General features: G+C 47.4%; 1 protein-coding gene across 6 annotated transcripts in view; it reads right to left on the bottom strand.

Annotated features, from left to right (window-relative positions):
* Positions 1-1,608: 1,608 nt before the first annotated feature.
* Positions 1,609-21,970, bottom strand: part of LOC135913605 (rho guanine nucleotide exchange factor 11-like) — a 253,038-nt gene continuing 232,676 nt past the window's right edge. For all 6 annotated transcript variants that reach the window (XM_065446119.2, XM_065446121.2, XM_070537837.1 and 3 more), the window contains 5 exons: positions 14,351-14,414; positions 11,396-11,476; positions 8,120-8,202; positions 3,468-3,573; positions 1,609-3,250 (listed from right to left, as the gene is read on the bottom strand). In XM_065446119.2, the coding sequence (XP_065302191.2) occupies positions 3,081-3,250; positions 3,468-3,573; positions 8,120-8,202; positions 11,396-11,476; positions 14,351-14,414 (504 nt within the window). In that variant the 3' untranslated portion in view covers positions 1,609-3,080. The remainder of the gene's footprint in view (positions 3,251-3,467; positions 3,574-8,119; positions 8,203-11,395; positions 11,477-14,350; positions 14,415-21,970) is intronic.

Genomic DNA, 21,970 nt, shown 5'->3' with positions numbered 1-21,970 from the left:
CGATGGCAAAGTGCAAAAGTTGCAGCAGGCATGACTAGCTGTAAACCAACACTCGGTAGCATTGGAAAAAAAAAAAAAAAGAATTGCAGCTGCTCTCCTGCAGAGTCGCTTTCTCTGCCAAGTTCAGGATGCCCTGCGACAGTGCACAGCAGGTGGCAGCTGACACGGACTGCCCACTCTAGTCCTTTAGGAAGTGTGTACAGGAACATTGCGTTCGGTGAAATTCAGAGCCCTGCATTTTGCTGGCCACAATATTGGTACAATTTAGGTTTATATTCCTTATGAAAGAAGAAGTACAGCACTAGAACTTGAAAGATCTTTGAATGAGAAAGAATGCTTTAAAAGGCATTTCCCCTGTCATTTCTTGCAAAACCCCCCAAAAAAAATAATGACACTACGTAAGGACAAAATATGTGTTTGGTTAGATTATGACTTCCCAACCCCAATGCACCAAGTGGATGTATTAAGCTTCGAGCCACATACATTTGTTCAGGGCTTAGTTTACTCGTTCTTAAAACACCTGCCCTTGATGCGCAAGGCTTTCTGCAACAACATTCATGGAAATATAAAGAAAAGCGATCTTGTCTTCAGTACAGAAAGAGTTAAGGTTTGTACGAGGCACCGACGCATGAAACTTCACACAATAATGACTCGGAGGAAGTCTTGTGCTACTGTCTGTAAGAGTTGCCAGTAAACACAGTTGAAGTGGGCAAGCACAAATGTGGCTTGTATAGCGGAGACTCCAGCGTATATCCAAGACTTCCCTTTTTTTTTGGCTTTTTGAAACTGAATATCTATTATCAATATTCAGCAATGATTAAGTCTGCAACGTCGAACATACATACGCTATACTGAGTTTGATGCCTTAAAAACCTTATTTAAGTGCAGGAAATTGATTTAACACAGAGCTCACAGCTGTATATTTGATATGATGGAGTGAAGTTTCAGCTGTGAATAGTTAAACGAAATACGAATTACTATTCTAATGAAGTATTAACATTCCATTGTTTTTTGTACCATAAATAAAAGTGAACAATTTGTTCCAAATTTTCTTGATGTAGAAATGTGTTTGGACATTACAGAGTTACCATCAAAATGCCATAATATGACTCTTTTCAGAGCTACTTAGCGAATAACCATGCAAATTATCAAAAATGACTTGCAACTGTAAGTTCATTCCTGATAAAACATTGCCCAATGTCACGATAAACTGAAATATACTTTTAAATGTGAACCATTAACTACTAAAACAAAATAGGCTGTGATTGTGACCAGGCAGCAAACCTCAACTTAGTAGAAAGCTTTACCGTCATCAAACTTCAAGATTTTTCTTCTCAGGTACATGTTAAGCGTAGAAGCATTCCCTTCAAATATTTTTTAGCAGAGCATTTTAGCAGAAACCAAGTGGACGGACCCTGATGCTCCACTGCTGGCATGAAAGCGTTGTGTGCACGCACACTATGGCTATGTGCAAATTGTTACGACACACTGGTCTCAGAGGAGCAGACCATTAACAGTGTGATAAATATGTTTATATATATTACAGAACTGCTGAGCTGATCTGATTAATATTCGTGTGATTTAAAAGATAAAGCTGAATTCTACCCATTGCTGGATGCATAATTTTTTATTTAGAGTCTCATATGTCTTACAACGTTTCAAAAAATTTGAATACCTTCTTGAAAAAAGTCAGAGCATCAATTTTATGACTCAAACTGTGAACAGAAAAAAAAAGTGATCTTGTAAACTAGTATTATGCACCATTTCAAACGTAGCAGGCAACGCTTGCATTTGCGAGAAAAAAGTTGCGCATTCCACATGAACCAAACATACAGGTGTGCATCATGTAATTCGATGTAATGTTGTCTCATACTTTCTATGTCGCTAAATGTGACATAATTATTACGTGAAAGAAGGTGTCGTGGCTAGGACCCTATTTACGATCTAAATGGAGCGACAGGTTTTCGTGACCAGCAGCCACAGCACACCGCTTGCGTTCATGACCAAAACCCAGCATGTCACATACTGGAAGCGCAAAGGCGCACAAATATGTGACAACATCCCCTTTTGTTTACAAGTTGTAGTTGTGATACGCATGACACATACATTTCGTACAAAGCATTGCTGATCAAAGACAACTGCACTGGAAAATGCGTGGAGTGAGAGCCATCTCTGAACACACTAATTGCATAGCTTCAGCAGCATTGCCTGCTAAGTATGAAACAAAGTATAGTGTATTTAAAGCTGAAGAATATGACACATTTGCTTACAGTTTATGTAAGTAAGTGCACTGTTTAAACTAACCTTGAAAATGTCATATTTGTAAACATTCCTACAACTCGAAGGAATGCACATTTCTTCTATTTTGAACATTTCGTACAGTTTACAACAGCTGTGTTTGCTGCAGAGCTATAACTGTTAATTTAATGCTTCAATTTTGAAGAATTTCAATTTTTGAAAGAAAAAGTGAAGGTATCAAATAAAATATCGTCTAACAGCCAGTAGACAAGCTTTTTATATTAAAACCAACAAACTACACCTTAATTGTTTTAGTGGATAACTAGCAAGTGATTTTTCGACTCCCATGTACTTAGACAGGGGCACTTGTGGTTAGGTTACCTCATAAAAAATATTAAAATAAAAGAATGCTACCAAGCAACAATAAATTTTTAAGCAAGCCTCTGGCCAAGTCAAATAAAATACGTTCATTAAATGCCAGTCCAATGTGGTGGTGAAACAGTGCCAAATCGCCCTCCAATAATTACCTGTGTGAAGCTCTATACTTCCAGCCAGGCTGGGTTTCCACATTTACCAGAGAACGAAGCCTTGTTGCCCACAGTTTGCAGAGCCCTGCTTCAGAACTCATGACCAGGCATTTTGCTAATGGGAGACCACCCCGTTTGATGCACGGCCAACTGGTTTATTTGCTGTCATTAAATTAAAGAGATAGGGCAGACACGTAGAAAAAAATAAAGAAAAACTATGTACAGCAGCAGTGGGGTGACAGTGCCCTTCCCCTTCTCTGGGCAAGGTATCTACAACTGGTGAAGGGGCGGGCATGCAGTAGGCACTTGTGCTTTTCAAAAGTAGACGGGCTGCGCCTGAGCTGGCTGTGGTTCGTCATGTGGGAGCTCGTCTTCTGCATCCAGGTCGGTAGTTGGACAGTGGCAGACTGCCTCTTCCAGTGTCTGCACAGCAGCCTCACGGCAGCACTCAGCAGCCATGTCGTCATTGGGCACTGCAATCACACCTGCACAGTGCACCAATCAGCAGGCCCATCAGGGAGCATAATTTGAAACTTACGATTGCAATCACTTTTCAGTGAGAACAGCTTGTGGGGACACGCTCACTTGAAACAGATCCGTTTGTGCTGAACTACACAAGGACAGTGTGGCAATCAGGCTTCGGCACAATGTTTCGTAGAGAGCATGGCCCCACTGCCTTCCAAAGGCAAGTGGAATGCATACCTCTGTCATCGTCCTCTGTGCAGGGCAGCGGCTGTCGGGCGTCTTGCAGGCGCGACAGCTCTAGGCGCAACCGCTGTCTCTCTTGCTCCAGCTCAGCGAGGCTTGGCTGCGCACAGGCACAGTGTAATCATTCCACAGGCACAATCACACTGTCACTGTCAGTGCTAAAACAGAGACTATGGGTGAAACATTGGCTCATACATTCTATTCCATCCCTGTAAGTTCTACACTTTGTCTGGCATCGTTGCAGGTGAAGCTTACTTCTGATTTACCTAGGATGAAACAGGCAAGTAATGCACTCAAATGTGTTATAAAACCCATTGAGCAAAATTTGATTGGAAATGGGAAATTGGTTTAAAAGAGTTGTGTATATCTGGTCAGCTTCTCTAGCCTTAATCCCATGCCTGCGCTGTTTGCCACACCACGCTGTCCCGCCAACAAGCCCAGTTAACAACTATTTTGCAGCGTGCATGTTGTATATTGAAAGCACAGTAGCCGTCACCCTACATATCTGCTAATGCTGCATGTTAACTAGACTTTTGAAACTATGCCAAGCATACCTTATGAAGTGCATAAGAGTTAAATTTCGTTCAAAAGTTATGTTCGGGAACTTTTGGCTAATTAAAATGACCCCATGAGATAAAGAATCGACGGATCTCACAGATACGTCTGTGGGAATCAGTTATAAGCGAAGATTTCTTTTATGTTTACTGAAATCTCTTCACTTTACTGTAGCTCAATATTCCTCACTAAATGCACACACTGGTTTCATTTTGTTTCTCCACATTGGATTGCTTTTTAATCAATGTTTTATTTTCCAGTATACATGGTGGATGGCCATTTTGTGCTAAAAGCTACACAAGTAGCTAGGCGTGTTCCACAAGACCCTACAAGGCAAAAGCAATCAAAGCGTGCGTGCACGATTCACAACAGGACAACATAACAATGACTAATACTACTCGGCAGCCGTGCGGTACAGTTCATGCCGACTTCTTCGATTCTCTGTTGCCTACTGCTTCACTGCTTGTCTATACAGTCGCACGCCCAGTGGCCCAAGTTGTGTATTTGGCAAGACAGCAGAAACCACAAAGTTGAAGGGAACAGGCAAAGGACACTCTGCTTAAAAATATATTAAGCAGATTTTTTATTGTGCACCTAAACTCCACTGCAATAAGGGCTTCTAATTAGACAGTGTCAGCAGCCCTGGTGCAGTCTGACTCTGGAATAATTATCCTGTAGTGCGACATTTCTGCAATCAACCTTTACATACACTCAGTATATTTGATCTGTAGCTGTGGCCTCTGCAGCTAATTGATCACTTTTGGGAATAGTACAATCAAACCCATTTACAATTTACAATGAACTCGATTCTTCCACAAATCAGCAGTTCATTCAGTCTGTGAATTCGCCCTTCAAGAGGCACAACTATTAATGACGCTGAAACTGGCGTTGGCAATTACAATCCAACACCACACTGGTCCAAAAATTGGATGTTCAGTATCTTCATTATTGTGCACGGCACTTTGCAGCATCTGTGAAAGTTTCATTATAGACGTCACCTAAAGACTGGAATGCGGAATAGTAGCTCTTTAGTAGCATCGGTGCTCATAGCTCAGTAGCTCATAGTATCATAGGTGCCCAGCTGGTTCTGATCACCTGCTATTCCGAAACTACAAGTGCAGCTGCCGCCATTTTTTCTTCGAGAGCTTGCAATATATTAATGCGATAGCGTTAAGGAGCTCGTGTCGCAGAAAAGCCGGTGTCGGCGTTTGCGGCGTTGACCATGAGCGATAAATCACGGCAGGCACTCCATAAATAAAAAGCAACTTCCAAGATGGGCTGGGTGGGAATCGAACCAGGGTCTCCGGAGTGTGAGACGGAGACGCTACCACTCAGCCACGATTTCGATGCTTCCAAAAGGTACAAACGCACCTCTAGTGAATGCGGTGTTGTCTTCGAAACGAGCCGTGGAAAGTTATACTGTGGTGTATATCGGTAGTTATGAACATGTAACTTACAGAAGTTGCAATTACACGAGTAGCGAAGTGCGTTTCGCTGCATTTCTTCTGCGCTTTCCACACACGGAGAGCCATCTTGCGGCAAACACAGAAGACCCCCTGCTCTCCATGTACGGCGCTGCCCCGACAGATGGCGCGCCACGCGCGCATTGGAGCTGTCGCGGCTCGGACTCTCTCCCCTGACAACGCTTCGCCTTGCTCCCTCTGTAGAATCAAGCGTCCTTCCTTTCTTTAGATCACTATCTCTCTATCTCTCTGCCCGTGCCGATCACGACGTTTGGCTGGCGTGCATCATTTCCCCCTCCGGGATACCGAGTTCTTTGGTTCGCTCCGCTTGCTCAGGCGCACGTTTCGTTGCTGCGCCGAACGCCGCGTTGCTCGACCATATGGCTCGACGCTCACCGCGTCCGATGCGGGGCGCCTCGTAAGTGATGGCTGCCCTGTAGCCCATTGTCTAACACCCCTTGGCGGGTCGACGGGAACGCTATCGCGTTCCACTCTTGAAGGCGAAGCTTAAGCGTCCTCCAATTTTTTTTACTATGGTCGAGATACAACTGGATTCTGCAAGCAACAGCTGAGCATTCTAGTTGCCTGGAGGCAGGAACTACTGCGGCATGCTGACAGGTTGCTAAGATCTTACTGTTACGTCTGCAGCATCAACCACAGGTGCACCGAGTTGCGAAGTTGCATTTTCTATGTCGCTTTGGCCAAAAAAAGCATGACATTCGAGAGGTACAACATCATCGCAAACCGTTGTCAGCAATAACATAAATGAAGCATCGACAAACCGTGATCTCCTGATAATGACGTACATTCGAAACCCGTGGTAACGAAATCCCGAGGGAACGAAATTCTCGCCGCAACGAAATATTTTCGGATTCCCGGCTAACAGCCATAGGAGTCAATGCATTTCCTATCTCGCGACAACGAAACTGCACTTCCGTGCTGCAGCCACTTGATCAAGGCGTCATTCGTAGCGTCAAGTGCGCCTACAAGGAGAGGCTGATTCAGCGTCTGCTGCTGAACCTCCAGTTGAAGCGTCTCACCGTAGTGGACATGTTCATGGCGCTTGAGATGATGGCCGCCGCACGGGTTGCAACGTCGCCAGCCATGATAGCTAATAGTTTTAATCATGCCGGCTTCATTGCCACTCGGCAAGCATCATGCGCTGATCCAGTGGCATCGCAAGAAGATTCGCTTGGAAGTGCACAAGTTGACAGTGCTGACGGCGCAGTGCCGCCATCGCTGGCCCACGCATGGGATGAACTTTCTGCCATGACAGATGGTGTTCCGGATGGCCTCAGCATCGATGAGTTCGTTCGTGTGGATGAAGGTGTTGTCGTCCATGAAGAGATGACTGATGAGGTCATCATAAGCAGCGTTTGCCAAGGTGCCGACGACGCCGACGACCACCATACAGCAAATCAAGAGAGGACTGTGAACCCGCGGGATGTGCTGAATGCCTTCGATGTAATTCGATCATTTTTCGGTGAGCATGACGACGACGTGGCAATGGACCACTTGCAGTGCGAGTCGAGAGCAGTAAAATTGCTGCAAGGCAAGGCTCGGCAAAGTAAGCTGACTGACTTTTGGCATTTTTTTTTTTTTTAGCAAGCCAATACCCTTCTTTGTCTTTTCTGCCTCATTCTCACGCTAACGAAATTCCCGCAAAAGCGAAATGTTTTGCTTTCCCCGGCGATTTCGTTATTGCGGGTTTCGACTGTAGTAATAGCTTAGTCTTTGTAACTTTGTGTGGCAATGAGGTGTCGTGTCACGCTCACAAAAACTTGGGCGACAAGAATATTGATAGCAATAATAGGTAGCAATGCTTGAGCAGCTATTGGTTTAATTTGTGGTCCAAATCGTCCAAAACGGGCATGGCACGCATGCGCTGCTGCAGGTGCAGTGCCGTGCACCTGGTGTGGTCGCACTTTTGTGCTTCGGAGCTTTGTCTGCACCCACCGTTTACAGTGACCGGGTTTGAAGTGTTCATTGTAACCGTACACCACTTCTGAAAATGTTCATTACATTGGCAGGGTCGGAAAATCATAAATGCAGTGAAATGTGGTCATTTAACCAATATAGGTAGTTTTATCTGAGACGGTTATAAGCGGGTTCAATTGCACTTTTGAGAAGTGCATGGCATGAAAATGACAGCAGTGGGATGTGTGCCATTCGTTTGAGCACATACTGTTCAGCTGAACTTATCTAATCAATGCGCACCAAAAGTGACAGACAGACTACATAGACTGAGACCGCAGCTCTTGGTCAGGCATGAGTTCAGCATGGGTGCTTTCAGCTGAAGTTTAGATGGATAGCTTTCTTCTACTTTGCCAGGGTTTTGTGGTTGGCAGATGGTGATCTAACACCACAGTTAGATCACGACAAGAGTTAGGAGGAGCAGAGTACAGAGCGAAGGGCGCAGCAAAGGTTCAGAGGAAGAGAGAAGAAGGCGTATGCTTGGCTAGCACAGGCAATGTCGCACAAAGGAGAGGGAGAGGGTGAGGAAGCCATGCGACAGGCCACAACCTCTCCACATGAGAAATGCAGCAGGGTAACAGGAAAACCATTGCTGGCTTTGACAATCATCTTCTGTGGATTCTGATGGAATATTTAACTGAGCAAAGCACTTACAGCGAGCAGACTGAGGTAACGCAGCAGTGGCTGTACAGACGACAGCAGGCGGTGAGGGCACACCCCTGGACGACGAGCTGCACCTGCAGGAGGACAATGACCTCAACACAGAGGAACAGGAAGCATACCAAGAAACAAATGGTGCGACATCACATTCTATTGAGCATGCTGATGCATCAGATGGCTGTGACTCGCAGCATGTTACGGTTCAAAGCAAATGGTATTCTATAAAAAAAAAAAGTGTTTCATATACTAGAGCACCACTTCTCCCTCTATGTTTTTGCAGGAAACTATGGCAATACAGTAGAACCCCGCTGTTACGTTCCTCACTGCTGCGTTTTCTTGGCTGCTACGTCATTTTCATCCAGTCCCGGCATAGCTTCCATAGGATACCATGTATAAGGAACCCCGCTCTTGCGTAGTAGCTGTGAAAACGTTCCCGCATGGTATGTCGCAACTTAGCACCCTGCACCCGCCTGGGCTAAAGTAGGCAAAGCGTCCCAACCGCCATTTTGGCTTTTGACGAGTTTTGGCCGGGCTTTGCTATGGAACTGGCTGCAAGAAGCCGCACGCCAGTTCGAGAGGCCGCCACTAAGTGGCCATTCGTGAGAAATGCTCTCACTATCATCACTGTGATTACGGTCACCGCATCGTTGTTGGACGTGTCGACTCACGGAGGAAGCAAACTCAGGAAAGGCCCTGACGTCATTCTTTGTGAAGCTGAAGTGAAACCGGAAGTTGGCCTTGCTGGTGGCGCTGCTGTGCCTATCGGGCCAGCTCTCCTCCCTTGTTTACATTTCTCCCACGTCACGCTGCGCGCAACCAGGCTGCTCGGACGCGCGTGCTCCGCAGCAATACTAAACAAACGTTAGCACGTCAGCATGATTACGCCAAAGAGGGCAAAATTTCCCGCGGATATTCCTTCAACCGTTGCCATTGCCGTGACGCGGTGACGACGAGGAGCATGAGCCGCATGATGCCGGGGAGTTGCCAAAACGTAGCTTTGGAGAAGCCGTCGCGGCTCTGGACCTCCTCCGCAGGTACGTCGCACCTCACGGCGACGCTGACAGCAATGCGGCCTTCCAGGCTATTGAGAAACGTGTGGCGATTTCTAGCGAGCGAAAGAAACGGCAAGCCGCCATTATAGACTTTTTAAAGTCCTAAGCGCACTCTGTGGAAATAAATTATCTATAGTTGAAGCTGCATTTTTTCATTCATTTTCGGAGCTTTCCTCACTGTTGCGTTTTCCCGGTTGTTAAGTTTTTTTTTCCCGGTCCGGTGATTAAACGTATGAACGGGGTTCCACTGTACAATAAAATGTTGATAATTGAGATTTCACAGGACCAAAAAGAATGTCCAAATTAACTGAATGTCGAATTATCGAGGGTATCAAGAAAACAATAAACAAATGTTTACTACATCAACTTGATTTTGTTTACTGAATGAGTCAGCAAATTCAGTTTTTATTTTGCACAAAAGCAGTGTGGAAGCAGTGTGAATTGTCTCATAAGTGATTAGAGCTCGCAGCTGCTTAGGCCTTGCAACTGCCTTCGTAATATGGCAGTGGCTTCACCTCAGACACGCTTTTTAGCTACTGCGTGCACTCGCGGATTATTTTTTTGCCAGTGCGCCAGTTGCCAACAAATTGTCTGTCCATCACGTAGTAGACGGTGTGTTTCCTCCTCGGCAGTTTCCACCGCGTTTCTGAAACTGTACACCCATGCACCTAGTCACAACGAAACTACTGTTTGTTGCAACCACTATGGACAAAACCGTAGCTGCTATAGATGCGATCACAGATTACAACCACGCAGATTAGAAAGCCCGCGGCAATACGCACACAGAGTCAAAACAAAACTACTGTTTGCCAGAATTGTTGCATACAAAACTGTAGACGCTATTGATGCAAGTGTGGATCGTGACTACGCAATTGCAAACGCAATAAAGGCTATAAAGGCACAAATAGGCACGAAGCATTCCAGCGTTTGTGCTGTTCAGGTACGATTTCTGCTGATGACTACGACAACGAGGACTCCGCCGCTTCATTTCGGTGTGATACTAGCACAGTTTTTGCTTTCTTGTGTCGCACATCTTCAGCGCTCCACACTTGCTGAGCTCTGAGAATTGTCCGAATTAGACGATGTGTGGCCAAATACGGCCGAATTGACGACAGTTTGACTCCATGATGCATATGCCTGCCGGGACCAGAGGAGACGTTCGGATCATCCGATTTTCCGAATTAACACTGTATTACCATACTTTCCTCTTAGATATTGAGCGTGACCATCCAACATGTCCAACCATCACACAAAGCATGGCTCATTAAAGTCTGATCTGACGCTGCAGTATGACAGACAATGTTGTACATATATTGCAGGGCAATATATGCTCAAATAGATAACAACCAAAACTGCACCATAATCTTGGTGCAGAAGCTGTTTGCTGTACCTCAAACAACAAGGAGCGGAAGTACAAGGCTCAGTGCAGTCTAATTTGACGGTATATTGAGCAAGATTTGACGGTACATGGAGCCTGTAGTCACACCCTTTTAGTTATTTTCACTTTTATGAAAGTACTTTTCACAAAGGTGGCTATATCCTACTATCTTTAAATCTTTGGATGCTGCTGCATGCGCCCTGCGCAGTTAAGAGGATAACCCGCCTGCAAGCCACACTACTTTTTCAACCATGGCAAGTTGATTGATCTGGAGAAGTATATATATATATATATAGGCATCCCAGCGCTAGAAATGCGTTACTCGATACTCTGCGGAGAAAGGGATGATGATGTATGGGGTTTTATGGCGCAAGGGCCACATATGGCCAAAAAGCGCCATACACATGGTGATGGGTTTTCAATGAATTCTTTATTAAATGGAGAAATGTAGTTTGAATGGTGGATGTGGCATTGCTGTATATAGGCCTAAAATCAGTCACTGTAAATTGTGTAAAATATTTAAGTATTAAAACAATGACAATGACCAGAGATGTGAACAATGACACTAAATGTTTTGTTACATAGGGATGATATAATAGAGTGTGTTGCGGAGAAGAGGATTCCCAAGCAATTGTGTGCCTACTTTTAGATGTACTGTGACAAGCTACACACCATGAAAGAGGCACCACATTGGAGCAATTGCCTACCAGGCTCATCCTGCCTGTTTCAACATCAGCATCCCCAGCGCCTTGTCATTCCACATTGAGTTGACAGCTATGGTCTCAAACCATAGCTGCCAGATTGACAATGGTGTTCAATCATATATCCCACGCTACCCACCTTCAGGGCTTGAGGCAGCAGCCACAGCATCCTCCTCTGTGACGTTCATTGCCTCATTGATCAGCGCTGGCAGTTGGTTCGCTGCACCAGACATATGTAGACCACAATCATCAGTCACCCTCTAACACAACATATTCTTACAACAGTGGCTTGCATGACATATGTCATGTTATATAAAACGTTCTATATATGTGCCATGTCTCAATTTCATTGTTTGTTTCATGGGCTCATGCTATGTGTGTTATTTTGCACAAGTGACGCGTTGCTTTTTATGTTACCACAAAACTTCATTTGGGCCTAGCTGGTACATAATTCTGAAGTTAAACTTACAGTGCAACACCTAAGATGAACCACAAAAGGAAGATACGACACACACTGGCGCTTCTTTATTTCTTTGTCGTCAATGCACATATAAACCCTAGGCCACACAACCACTCACCCCACCCCAGGCGCACAGATTACATTACTGAGATCTGCCGAATTATCGTATACGCAAATACAGGAATTCAAATTCAGATGGGTGCAGGGACAAAGATGAGTCACTGATGCAATTATCGCCCTGTCTTTTAATGGGTAGGCCTCTAAGGCAAGCCGCGCATGCCCATTTTTGCTTTTGCCAAGAATCGACATCCGATCAAGTTGCGCCTCGCAATTGCTGCAAGAGTTTATATGCGCAACAAGGTGCGCTCCTCTATCTACATTGTTGTTTACTTTTTGCGCATGTTCCCCGAGTCACTCATTGACGCAACGCCCTGTCTGGCCAACATACATCTTACCACATGAGAGTGGAATGGCATAAACCACGCCGACAGCGCATGACACGTATGAGGCACCATGTCGAATTTGGCATCCCCCTCTGCTCTCTCCGCAGGTGTGGGAGCATAGCTTTGAAAGCTTGTTAGGCGCACAAAACGCCTGCAAGCAACTTTCTTGAGTACATACTCACTTGAAGCTTCACAAAAAGTATTTATTTATTTGGCTGAAAGTACTGCAGCAGTGTAGCCTGCTTCTTATTGGCAGCTGTGTGCTTAAACACGGAGTCCTCAACATAGTCTAAAATGATCCACAAGCGATAGGCCGCTGCCCTCTATTGTAGAAGGGCCAAACAGCTACTGCCCCAGTTGTACTAGGGAGCGGGGCAACATTAGCGCCTGTGGGATCAACCTCGGCAGCGTCTTCGTTTGGCCGCTACTTCTGCTGCGATCTCCACGTCCATCGATCGAAGCCTGTTGAAACAGTTTCAACAACAAAATATTAAGTGGCATCTGCCAAGGCGTCGATGAATGAGCCCAGTGAGCGTGCGCTGTCTCTTGTCATTGTGGATGCAAACCGCCAGTCCTTGCGGGGCGCGGCAGGCGCAGAGTGCGGCACCGAGCAGGAGTGAGTGCAGCAAATGCAATGTGTCGTTCACTTTGTCGAACTAGCCAAGCAGCTGCATGTGTATGCTGCTATGTTCAAATGGCGTCCTCGGCGCGACTGATGTGTGCAGCTATAGTGCACAGCAGTCGGGAAAGCCCATCGCACCACCGCTACTTTCGAGGTTGTTGCGGGAGAGCTCACCGCCTGTGAACAGAGTGCATGTGGTCTGGGGTGGTGGAGTTCGATACATCCATTTTACGTCTGACCCTGTTTGTAAAAAATAAAAAATGCATGCGATTTTTCAGGTGATACAGAAAGTGTTCTGATATATCCGTGTTCGATATATTGAGGTTTGACTGTTTAAATGTTTTTTGAAGTTTTAATGTCCTGATATGTTTCACAGACGACAATAGTATACAGGCCTCAGTCGTAAAGATGCTTGTTTCTGGGTGCCGGACAACGAATTCGAAGAAGTATGGACCGATTGCCGCATAAAACACTCTGGCATGGGACTCGGAAGCATCAGTGTAAAATTTTGTGCAAGAGCATAGAGTCACGTGATGCATGGTCATTTCGTCTGTCGCGCAGTTGGCCTTACTATAGCCCACCTGCCGTAATGTTGGGTTAGCCCTTCCTTTATATTGAAGCAGCACCGGAAAGCAAAATTTTCTATTCAATAAAGCATTACTGTAAAACACAGGTCCACTAATAAAGTTCAGTACAATAAAATGTCATCAATTTTATTAAAAACACTATTAATAAAAAGTATTTTCCAGAGCTTTATGTTACTAGAACTGAACTGTAATCAGTGCTGGCATACTAATTCGGAGTTGCCCTTGATAAAAGCAGACCATGCTATATATCTTGATTTTTATGTATCAAGTTACGGATGGCTTGCTACATTCTCGTTATGCAACGCTAGGAGACGACTGAGCATGTGCAGCACTGTATTTTCCTGGCCAAAATTTGTAACCAATAAATCGTTAACTTTTAAAATATTTACTATTCAATTAGATATTCTGCTTTTTTTTTCTTGATTCAATTCGATAGTCGATTCGAAATCAACTACTATTTGGTATTCACACACCCCTAGATTTTACCAGAGTCATGGCACATCCAGAACACGACAAGCAACATAAATCATTTAAAGTGCAACCTCCCTACCATTTATGTCCATGGCCCGTCACCACGATGAAAACGAGAAGAAAGGATGCTGTGGCACAACGATAGCCCCTGTCGCCATCGCCAACGTGCCACACACCTGGTCCACATGCATCTCCTTGGCCCCTTCATCTTTCCCATCAGTAAAGGATGCAAAGAAAGGTTACCCCTACCCAGTGAATTTTTCTGTTTACCCACCTCCTTCTATTATGAAGGAAGGACTTTTAAAAAGCTGCACCCCACTGCATCCCGTGTTAATCCCATGATGAAGGAGCCGAATTGGCTCTGAAACATCAGGTCTCATAAATACACTATCTGGTTGGAGCTGCTCATAAATTCCTAACTTGGAGCAGCATTACTGTATGAGTCGGTAAGGTCCCAGTGCTATGTTAGGCGGTGCAGGATCAAGAAGCACTTTACACGGGAGGCTCTCACCATGATAGGTGACCTGCAGCAGAAGCTCCATGAGGCCCTTCTCAGCATTCATCTCTTCCGAGATCTGCAAGGTGCGAAGACAATCTCATCACAAGTTAGCATAGCACAAGGCACTGTGGTGATCATGCCATAAAACAGCAAATTTGCAGCAAGCTTTCTTCATAGTCTTGAGCAGCGTAATAGAGTTTTAGAATGTTGTGTGCTATTGCTGGATTACGTGGTGTATGCTTTACATATTCAGTGTACCTCTCATTTTATTCCCTTCCCTGAGCAAGGTGGTTGCCAATCTGGGCTACCGCTGGTTACCTTCCCTGCCTTTCTAAACATGTTGTATCTCTCTCTTGACCAGCACATGCTCTAAACTTTGCAAGTATGGGCTGCACTAATGGTGCCGAACTGTGCATAAAGAGAAAAGCTTTCTCGCCCGTTGACAAAATATGGGCATCAAACTGTCATCAGTAACAAGCATATAGGCCATATTCTTAATGGACAAACCTTTTTAGAGTAGGCTCTCTTCTTGTGTTAAAGTGTGTAATGTGCAAGTGTGCAAGGGTGTTAAAGGGGCCCCCTTGAACTGCTTTTTATTGAAATTGAGAAATGCTTTTGACGTTAAAATAAATGGCCCCTGAAACGGTTCAGACAAATGTTGTAGGCACGTAGGGTACAGCTAAAGTTAATCATTCGCCACAATTTGTGTGAAACGTCTCACATTAAAAAGCTATGGATGATTACAAGTTACCCTCCTCCATAGTCATGCATTTCCTCAACTGGTTCGCCGAGTGGTCGGGGCTAAGCTCCGCCTTCACTAGCTCTGCGTCATGATGGCACGTCGTGTCGTCGATTTCCCGTTCTCTAGGAGCGGTGGAGGCATAAACTCAAGCTAATGAAGGAACTTTAGCGTATACGTACGTGAGCTGCCTGATCGGTCTCCACGGTCCAGCTTCCTGTTGGCGCAGAGCTTAACCAGCCAAACAAAGAGCTAATATTGCTTGAACCAAGTGTAAAACATTTTAAACATCTACAAAAACAATGTGTGAACGATTATTCCTGCGAAAAATTTACACCAGCAGCAAAGAAGAATACATTTAGTTACTGCTACTGTGTGTGTGTGGTTGAGCTTTGTGCCACCAGGTGGCTGCACTGTGCAGACCATTCACATTTAAGCTTCTGCTCATCCCGCAAAACGACACGGTCAAACGACCAGGCCCTGTCTCCTGGCGCTTGCGTTTACCCTAATACCAAACTTGCAAAACGCTATTGCATTAGTAATCTTTCGGTGTAAAGTGACAGCCGCAAACGCGCAAATCCTCGCGCCGACTGGATAGCGGCAGTCCGATGCGCTGCAGCCAGTTCGCTCGTCTGCTGCCTTGCAGAGGGACACGATGTCACAGCTTGACATATTGTCAGTCACTGCGTTTGTAGTCCACAACACAACAAAGTCGAATCATAGTGCTCGTGAAAAGACTGAGACCGACTCTGACTGCGGAGCTCTCGTCAAAATGGAGCACTTGTAACGTAAGCAGACGACGCTTACTGTCTGCCGGAAGTGCTTAAGTGTAGTGAGAAATTGTTCTTGTGCATTCTCTTTGTTACTTTCTTTTTATGGAAACAAATTAACTAACATTCCAACTATTACGAACATCATTTGTTCACCATAAAGGTGGAAAAATTATCGATGACACACCCTGGGCAGCCAATCGGATAGCTCGCCCTACTGACGTCAATCGGGTGATTTGTGTCATATAGGTAGAAGCGGCTGAAAATTCCGCCAAGCAGTGAGTTGCGTTTGGCTGCGATGTACATTTTTAAAACCATATGCAGTGAAACCTCATTAAACCGTATTTGGCCGAAGCTTGGAAAAAGTATGTACTAAACGGTAGTACTGCTTAACCGAAATACCACGAGATCGCCCACGATCGCCCACTTACCTGTCAAAAACAGAACTCAGAGAGAGTGCAATAAAAGGGAAAAAAAACATGAAGTATTTGTTCACTTCGCACGACAAAAGTGTTATTTTTCTTTGATGCCGCGGCGGCCTAGCAGCGATGACAGCGGGCTCAAATTTACTGAAGCTGCGAGCCAGCTTTTCAGCCAGCCCCCCCCTTCTCGGCAAACACTCGCATGGCAGATACCCCATTGGCGTTATGTATTCTCAGTGCACGCGCGCGGCATCACTGCAGAAGTCGCGGGTCGCCTATTTCATTGAGGGGTGCTGTTCTCGCCACGACGATTGCATTCATGAGGCTGATGTAATGCACAGCTTCTACCCCTGTCGGGCCTGAATCTCCCTTGCTGTTGCACTACGTGTCGTCCTCATCACTGTCGCTAGCCGACACATCGGCAACAATAGAGGCAACGATGGCGAAAAGTCGAACCTCGTAGCCGACATCTCTTCGCGGTCGCAGCAGCCCCACCGAGCAACTTCTTCGCATTCCGAATGCCACACACCGTAGTTAACAGCAGGTCCCTGTCGCGTGCCAGCGCTGACTTCTTGTGCCACGTTCGATAGCACGAACGGTGTCCAATTTTTCTTCAATGCTGAGCACCCGGCGTCTCTTTTATTCGAGCTTCAGCATCACGCGAGTCCTTGGTTGCACGACGCCACAACGCTCTCTCACAGATTAAAGAACACTCTCTGGCACAGCATCGAAATGATGTTAATGTGGCTTCATGCACAAACGCGCAGGGTGCTTGGAATTTAATTAAATTATGGGGTTTTTACGTGCCAAAACCACTTTCTGATAATGAGGCACGCCGTAGTGGAGGACTCCGGAAATTTCGACCCCCTGGAGATCTTTAACGTGCACCTAAATCTAAGTACACGGGTATTTTCACATTTCGCCCCCATCGAATGCGGCCGCCATGGCCGGGATTCGATCCCGCGACCTCGTGCTCAGCAGCCCAACACCATAGCCACTGAGCAACCGCCGTGGGTCAGGGTGCTTGGAGGCCGTTGCTCCAATCTCTGAGGCTTGTTGTTCTGCCGGGCCGCCCATGGAGACGACGCACCACCATGTTTACACGACGAAAAGTGGAAACACTATGTGTTAACAGATACGTGCACAATAAGCTGGTACGGTTTATGCAGATACAAAACACATTATGTTAAATGGCCGCTGAGTCGGGGATGCGACTTTACTACTCTTTAAACGAAACTACTGTTTAAGTGGGTATGGTTTAACGAGGTTTTACTTAATAAATTACAAGGCCTCCAAGCACCCTGTGCGTTTGCGCTGTGGGGATGCGCGACTCTCACGCGTCCCCTGATATGTTGTTTTCCCTGCATAGCTCCCGTCTCCTGTTCTCCAGCTTCGCGGCGTGGCCTGGGGCCGGCAGCGGTCGGTGTGGTTGAAGCGCAGTACGAGAGATGGTGCGAGTGCTGCGATGCTAACGCCGCCTCACGACTGCGTTACTTGGGCACGGAAAGGAGAAGGCTCTTGCTCTTTGGTTCGGGACGGCAAGCAGCGCGAATGTGCCGCGCGTGCGCCGATCCATGCTTCTGCAAGATCGTCTCGTGAGGCCTAGTGCGAACGCGCCACTGTTTGCGTGACCATACATGCGAACGACCAGGCGTTGGGATCCAGCATGGGGTAAACATATTCGCTCATTATGCGGTGGCTGTTGAAAGTCGCAAACGAGCAGCTAACATTGTTGCACCTGTGGTTGGGAGACCGACGACACAAGAGAAAGAGGGAGCCGGCGAACGGACGAGAGGCGCTCCACTGCAGCACGTGCCGGCCGGCGCATCTACCAACAACCTGATCCGTTCCACCGCCTTTTCGGCGAACTGCCCACTCAGTGCGAGGCGCGGGCGCCCCCGACAAGGACGAAGGCCTCGGCGCGGCCAAAAGAGAACGTGGACTTTGCGTTTCTTCTCCCTTTCCCTTCTCCTTTCTTCAATACCTTTTGTAAATAAACCAGTCTCGAAACGGATCCCAACGAGTGAAGTTCCTTCCTTCGAGGCTCCTGCGTGCACGGCCGACGCCGTCCACCTTAGTTAACACGCAGCAGAAGTTAGCGGAGTCGTCCAAGAGCGACAGCAATTAGAGTCAGCCCAAAGGCGCGAGCATTCATTTACATTTTTTGGTGCCGAAACCCGGGAATACTTCGCCTGCTGACCTCGAAAGCGCCATGGAACGACTACAGAAGAAGCAAGCTGCCCTGCGACAAGCAATCGAGAAAATCATCGCAGCGGCCAGCGACCTACTGCAATCGCCAACCATCAAAGTCGGTGAGCTTGAGGAACACCTCGACCTTCTCCTTGAACAAGCAGATGAATTGAAATCTGTTAACGAGAGCATCGAAAAGAAGATAGATCTTCAAGAATTAGATGCAGAATTAGAAGCTTGCGCTGCATACACGGAGAAGATCTGCTCCATAAAAACAAAGATCAAGAGAGCTCTCAGGAGTCAGACAGCCAACGAGAGCCGGTCAACAACTCCGTCAGTGACAGGCGACGCATCACAGCAGGAAGTATACCACATTGGTTCCGTCCCACCTGCGACATCCCAGCCACTATCAGCAACCACCAAATTACCCAAGTTGGAAATCGCAAAATTCAGCGGGGACCTGCGCTCGTGGCAGAAATTTTGGAACCAATTTGAATCGACTATACACAAGAACAGCACCCTGCCTGCAATAGCCAAGTTCCAGTACCTAACAAGTTACTTAACTGGAAAAGCCGCCGCTGCCATAGAGGGGTTGCCGATCAGCAATAGAAATTATGACATCGCAGTGAAGACCCTCATTGAGAGATTTGGGAAGGAGGACGTAATAATTGAGGACCACATGTCGCGCTTGCTTGACGTCCGCCCAGTGCACGATCTGCGGGACATCGAAAGGCTGAGGACCCTCTACGACGAAATCCGCTCCGAGTCCGAAGTCTAGAGGCGCTGGGAGTGTCGTCGAGCACCTACGGCGCGCTGCTTCTCACCGTCCTTCGCAAAAGCATCCCAAGTGAGCTTTGCTTGGCGTACTTCCGACGGAAGGCCGCCTCACCTGAAACGCCCCAAGACGAGCTTCTCAGTTTCCTCGATTTCATAAGAGAGGAGGTCGAGAGCAGAGAGAGAGCCCAGAGTGCACTACACCATGGGCACCAGGACGCCGCTATCAGACAGAAAGCACCTATCAAAGGGGACGCTCGTCCTCAAAACCCATCGGCGTCTGTCCTCAGCGTAACTGACGGCGAAGCGCAATGTGCATTTTGTGGTGCAGAGGGACATCAGCCAGCGAACTGTGTTGCCCCCGTGCCCATGGCCAAGAAAAAGGAGGTGATGTCAAGAGAGAGGCGCTGTTACAAGTGTGCGAAAAAGAAGCACCGTGCCGCTGAGTGTAGAACTGCAAGGTGGCTGAAGTGTGCCAAATGCTCTGGACGACACGCAACTGGCGTCTGCGAGCTCAATCAAAGACCGACACGCCCTCCTTCAATCGGAGATGCTGCACCAGCAGAGACAGCAGTACAATCATCGCTTCAGGTGGGACCAGTACTGGGAAAGACCCGCGTGCTTCTACAGACTGCACGAGCGTATGCGGAAGGCCAGCACAAGAGTGCTCTGGTGAGAATGCTGCTTGATGGTGGCAGCCAGAGAACATTTATACGACAGGAGGTTTCCAGGCGCCTCAATCTTCGTGTCATAGGAGGGGAGAAGCTGGCTATTTACACCTTCGGAAGCGAGAGACCATCTGAAGAAAGAAGGTGTCATCGCGTGGAATGCTGGCTGCGAAACTGGCGCAACAACACCAGAGTCCGGATCGAAGCATTAGAGGTGCCCGAGACCTGTGGAGACCTCCTCCCACCACCTGACGACTCCACGGCTAGCATCGCTCGTGAGCAAGGCCTCCAGCTTGCTGACACCTTACCTGACGGCTACCGCCCTGGTGTTGGAGTTGAGCTGCTTATCGGGGCCGATCACTTCTGGGATATAGCAACGGGAAATGTCAAGCGCCTCGGTAAGAAGCTCGTGGCCATGGAGACTGCGTTTGGGTGGACATTGCAGGGCACAGATTCTACATCGCCCGCCGCAACCTTCCTAAAGAACACCGGAGTGATGCGGGTAGGTGTGACCACAGCACCCGACGAAATTTCTCGTCAACTAGAATCATGCTGGGAGATGGAGCACCTTGGTATCGTCGACGATGCACAGCTGACCGCCAAAGACGACAGCGTTCTGCGGGCCTTTGAAGAAACCATTGCCCACAAAAACGGTAGATACCAAGTAGCTCTCCCATGTAAAGAGAACGCATCAGACTTGACGGACAATCAGAACGCAGCATCGCACAGACTTCACTCACTAACGGCGAAGCCTCTGCGACACGAAGAAGCCATTCTAGACTACGATCAGGCAATCAGGAACTACCTGCAAGCTGGACACACCGAGGAAGCGAACGAACTGGGAACTGATCTAAATTCAAGCACTAACCCAAGCCGAGACCGCCGTAAATTTTCGCCCGTTGACTTTCATTTCTTCGGACGCGGGGGAGCTTATGCCCTTGATTCCAGCCCATCTCCTCGTCGGTCGCCAGCTAACGAGATTGCCTCCCTTCCGAGAAACCACCGAAGTCAAATCGGCAGCAGAGACACGCCAATGGAGGTGAAGCGCCGGGCTTCTTCACACATTCTGGCAACGCTGGAGACGCGAATACCTACTGCAGCTTCATTTAGCACTTATCACAAAGCCAGGCAGAGGGAGAGGCATCGGCGAGGGAGACATAGTTCTCGGGGATGATCGGGCTCCACGCCAGATGTGGAAAATGTGTCATGTTTTGAGACCTTTCCTGGAAGAGATGGCCGAGTATGCGCTTTCAAGATCCTTCTCCCGAACCAAAGCGAACTGCGACGACCCGTACAACCCTTGTACCCACTCGAGCTCAGTGAGACGCCAGCCTGTGCTAACAATGGTGGCCGGGAATGAGCCGGCGCTCATTGCGGGGGAGGATGTTGAAAGTCGCAAACGAGCAGCTAACATTGTTGCACCTGTGGTTGGGAGACCGACGACACAAGAGAAAGAGGGAGCCGGCGAACGGACGAGAGGCGCCCCACTGCAGCACGTGCCGGCCGGCGCATCTACCAACAACCTGATCCGTTCCACCGCCTTTTCGGCGAACCGCCCACTCAGTGCGAGGCGCGGGCGCCCCCGACAAGGACGAAGGCCTCGGCGCGGCCAAAAGAGAACGTGGACTTTGCGTTTCTTCTCTCTTTCCCTTCTCCTTTCTTCAATACCTTTTGTAAATAAACCAGTCTCGAAACGGATCCCAACGAGTGAAGTTCCTTCCTTCGAGGCTCCTGCGTGCCAGCCGACGCTGTCCACCTTAGTTAACACGCAGCAGAAGTTAGCGGAGTCGTCCAAGAGCGACAGCAATTAGAGTCAGCCCAAAGGCGCGAGCATTCATTTACAGTGGCCACATCTGGCGCCCAACGCGGGCCTCTTGGGGCATCGGACGATAGTTTTGACAGTTTTGCTTCGTTTGAGACGTCTGAACCAAAGCGTAGGGCTAGCGTGGATTTTGATCGTTACCGTTGACGGCGTGCTCTCTTGAGCAAGGCGACGGTAGCTGTAGTGTGTTTGAACTTGTCAACATGCTAAGCCTTTTTGCAAGTGTTCTTTTTTTTTTTAATGACAT

The sequence above is a fragment of the Dermacentor albipictus genome, chromosome 4 (genome assembly GCF_038994185.2).
Source record: "Dermacentor albipictus isolate Rhodes 1998 colony chromosome 4, USDA_Dalb.pri_finalv2, whole genome shotgun sequence".
Lineage (NCBI taxonomy): Eukaryota > Metazoa > Arthropoda > Arachnida > Ixodida > Ixodidae > Dermacentor > Dermacentor albipictus.
This window is presented reverse-complemented; position numbering and strand designations above follow the sequence as displayed.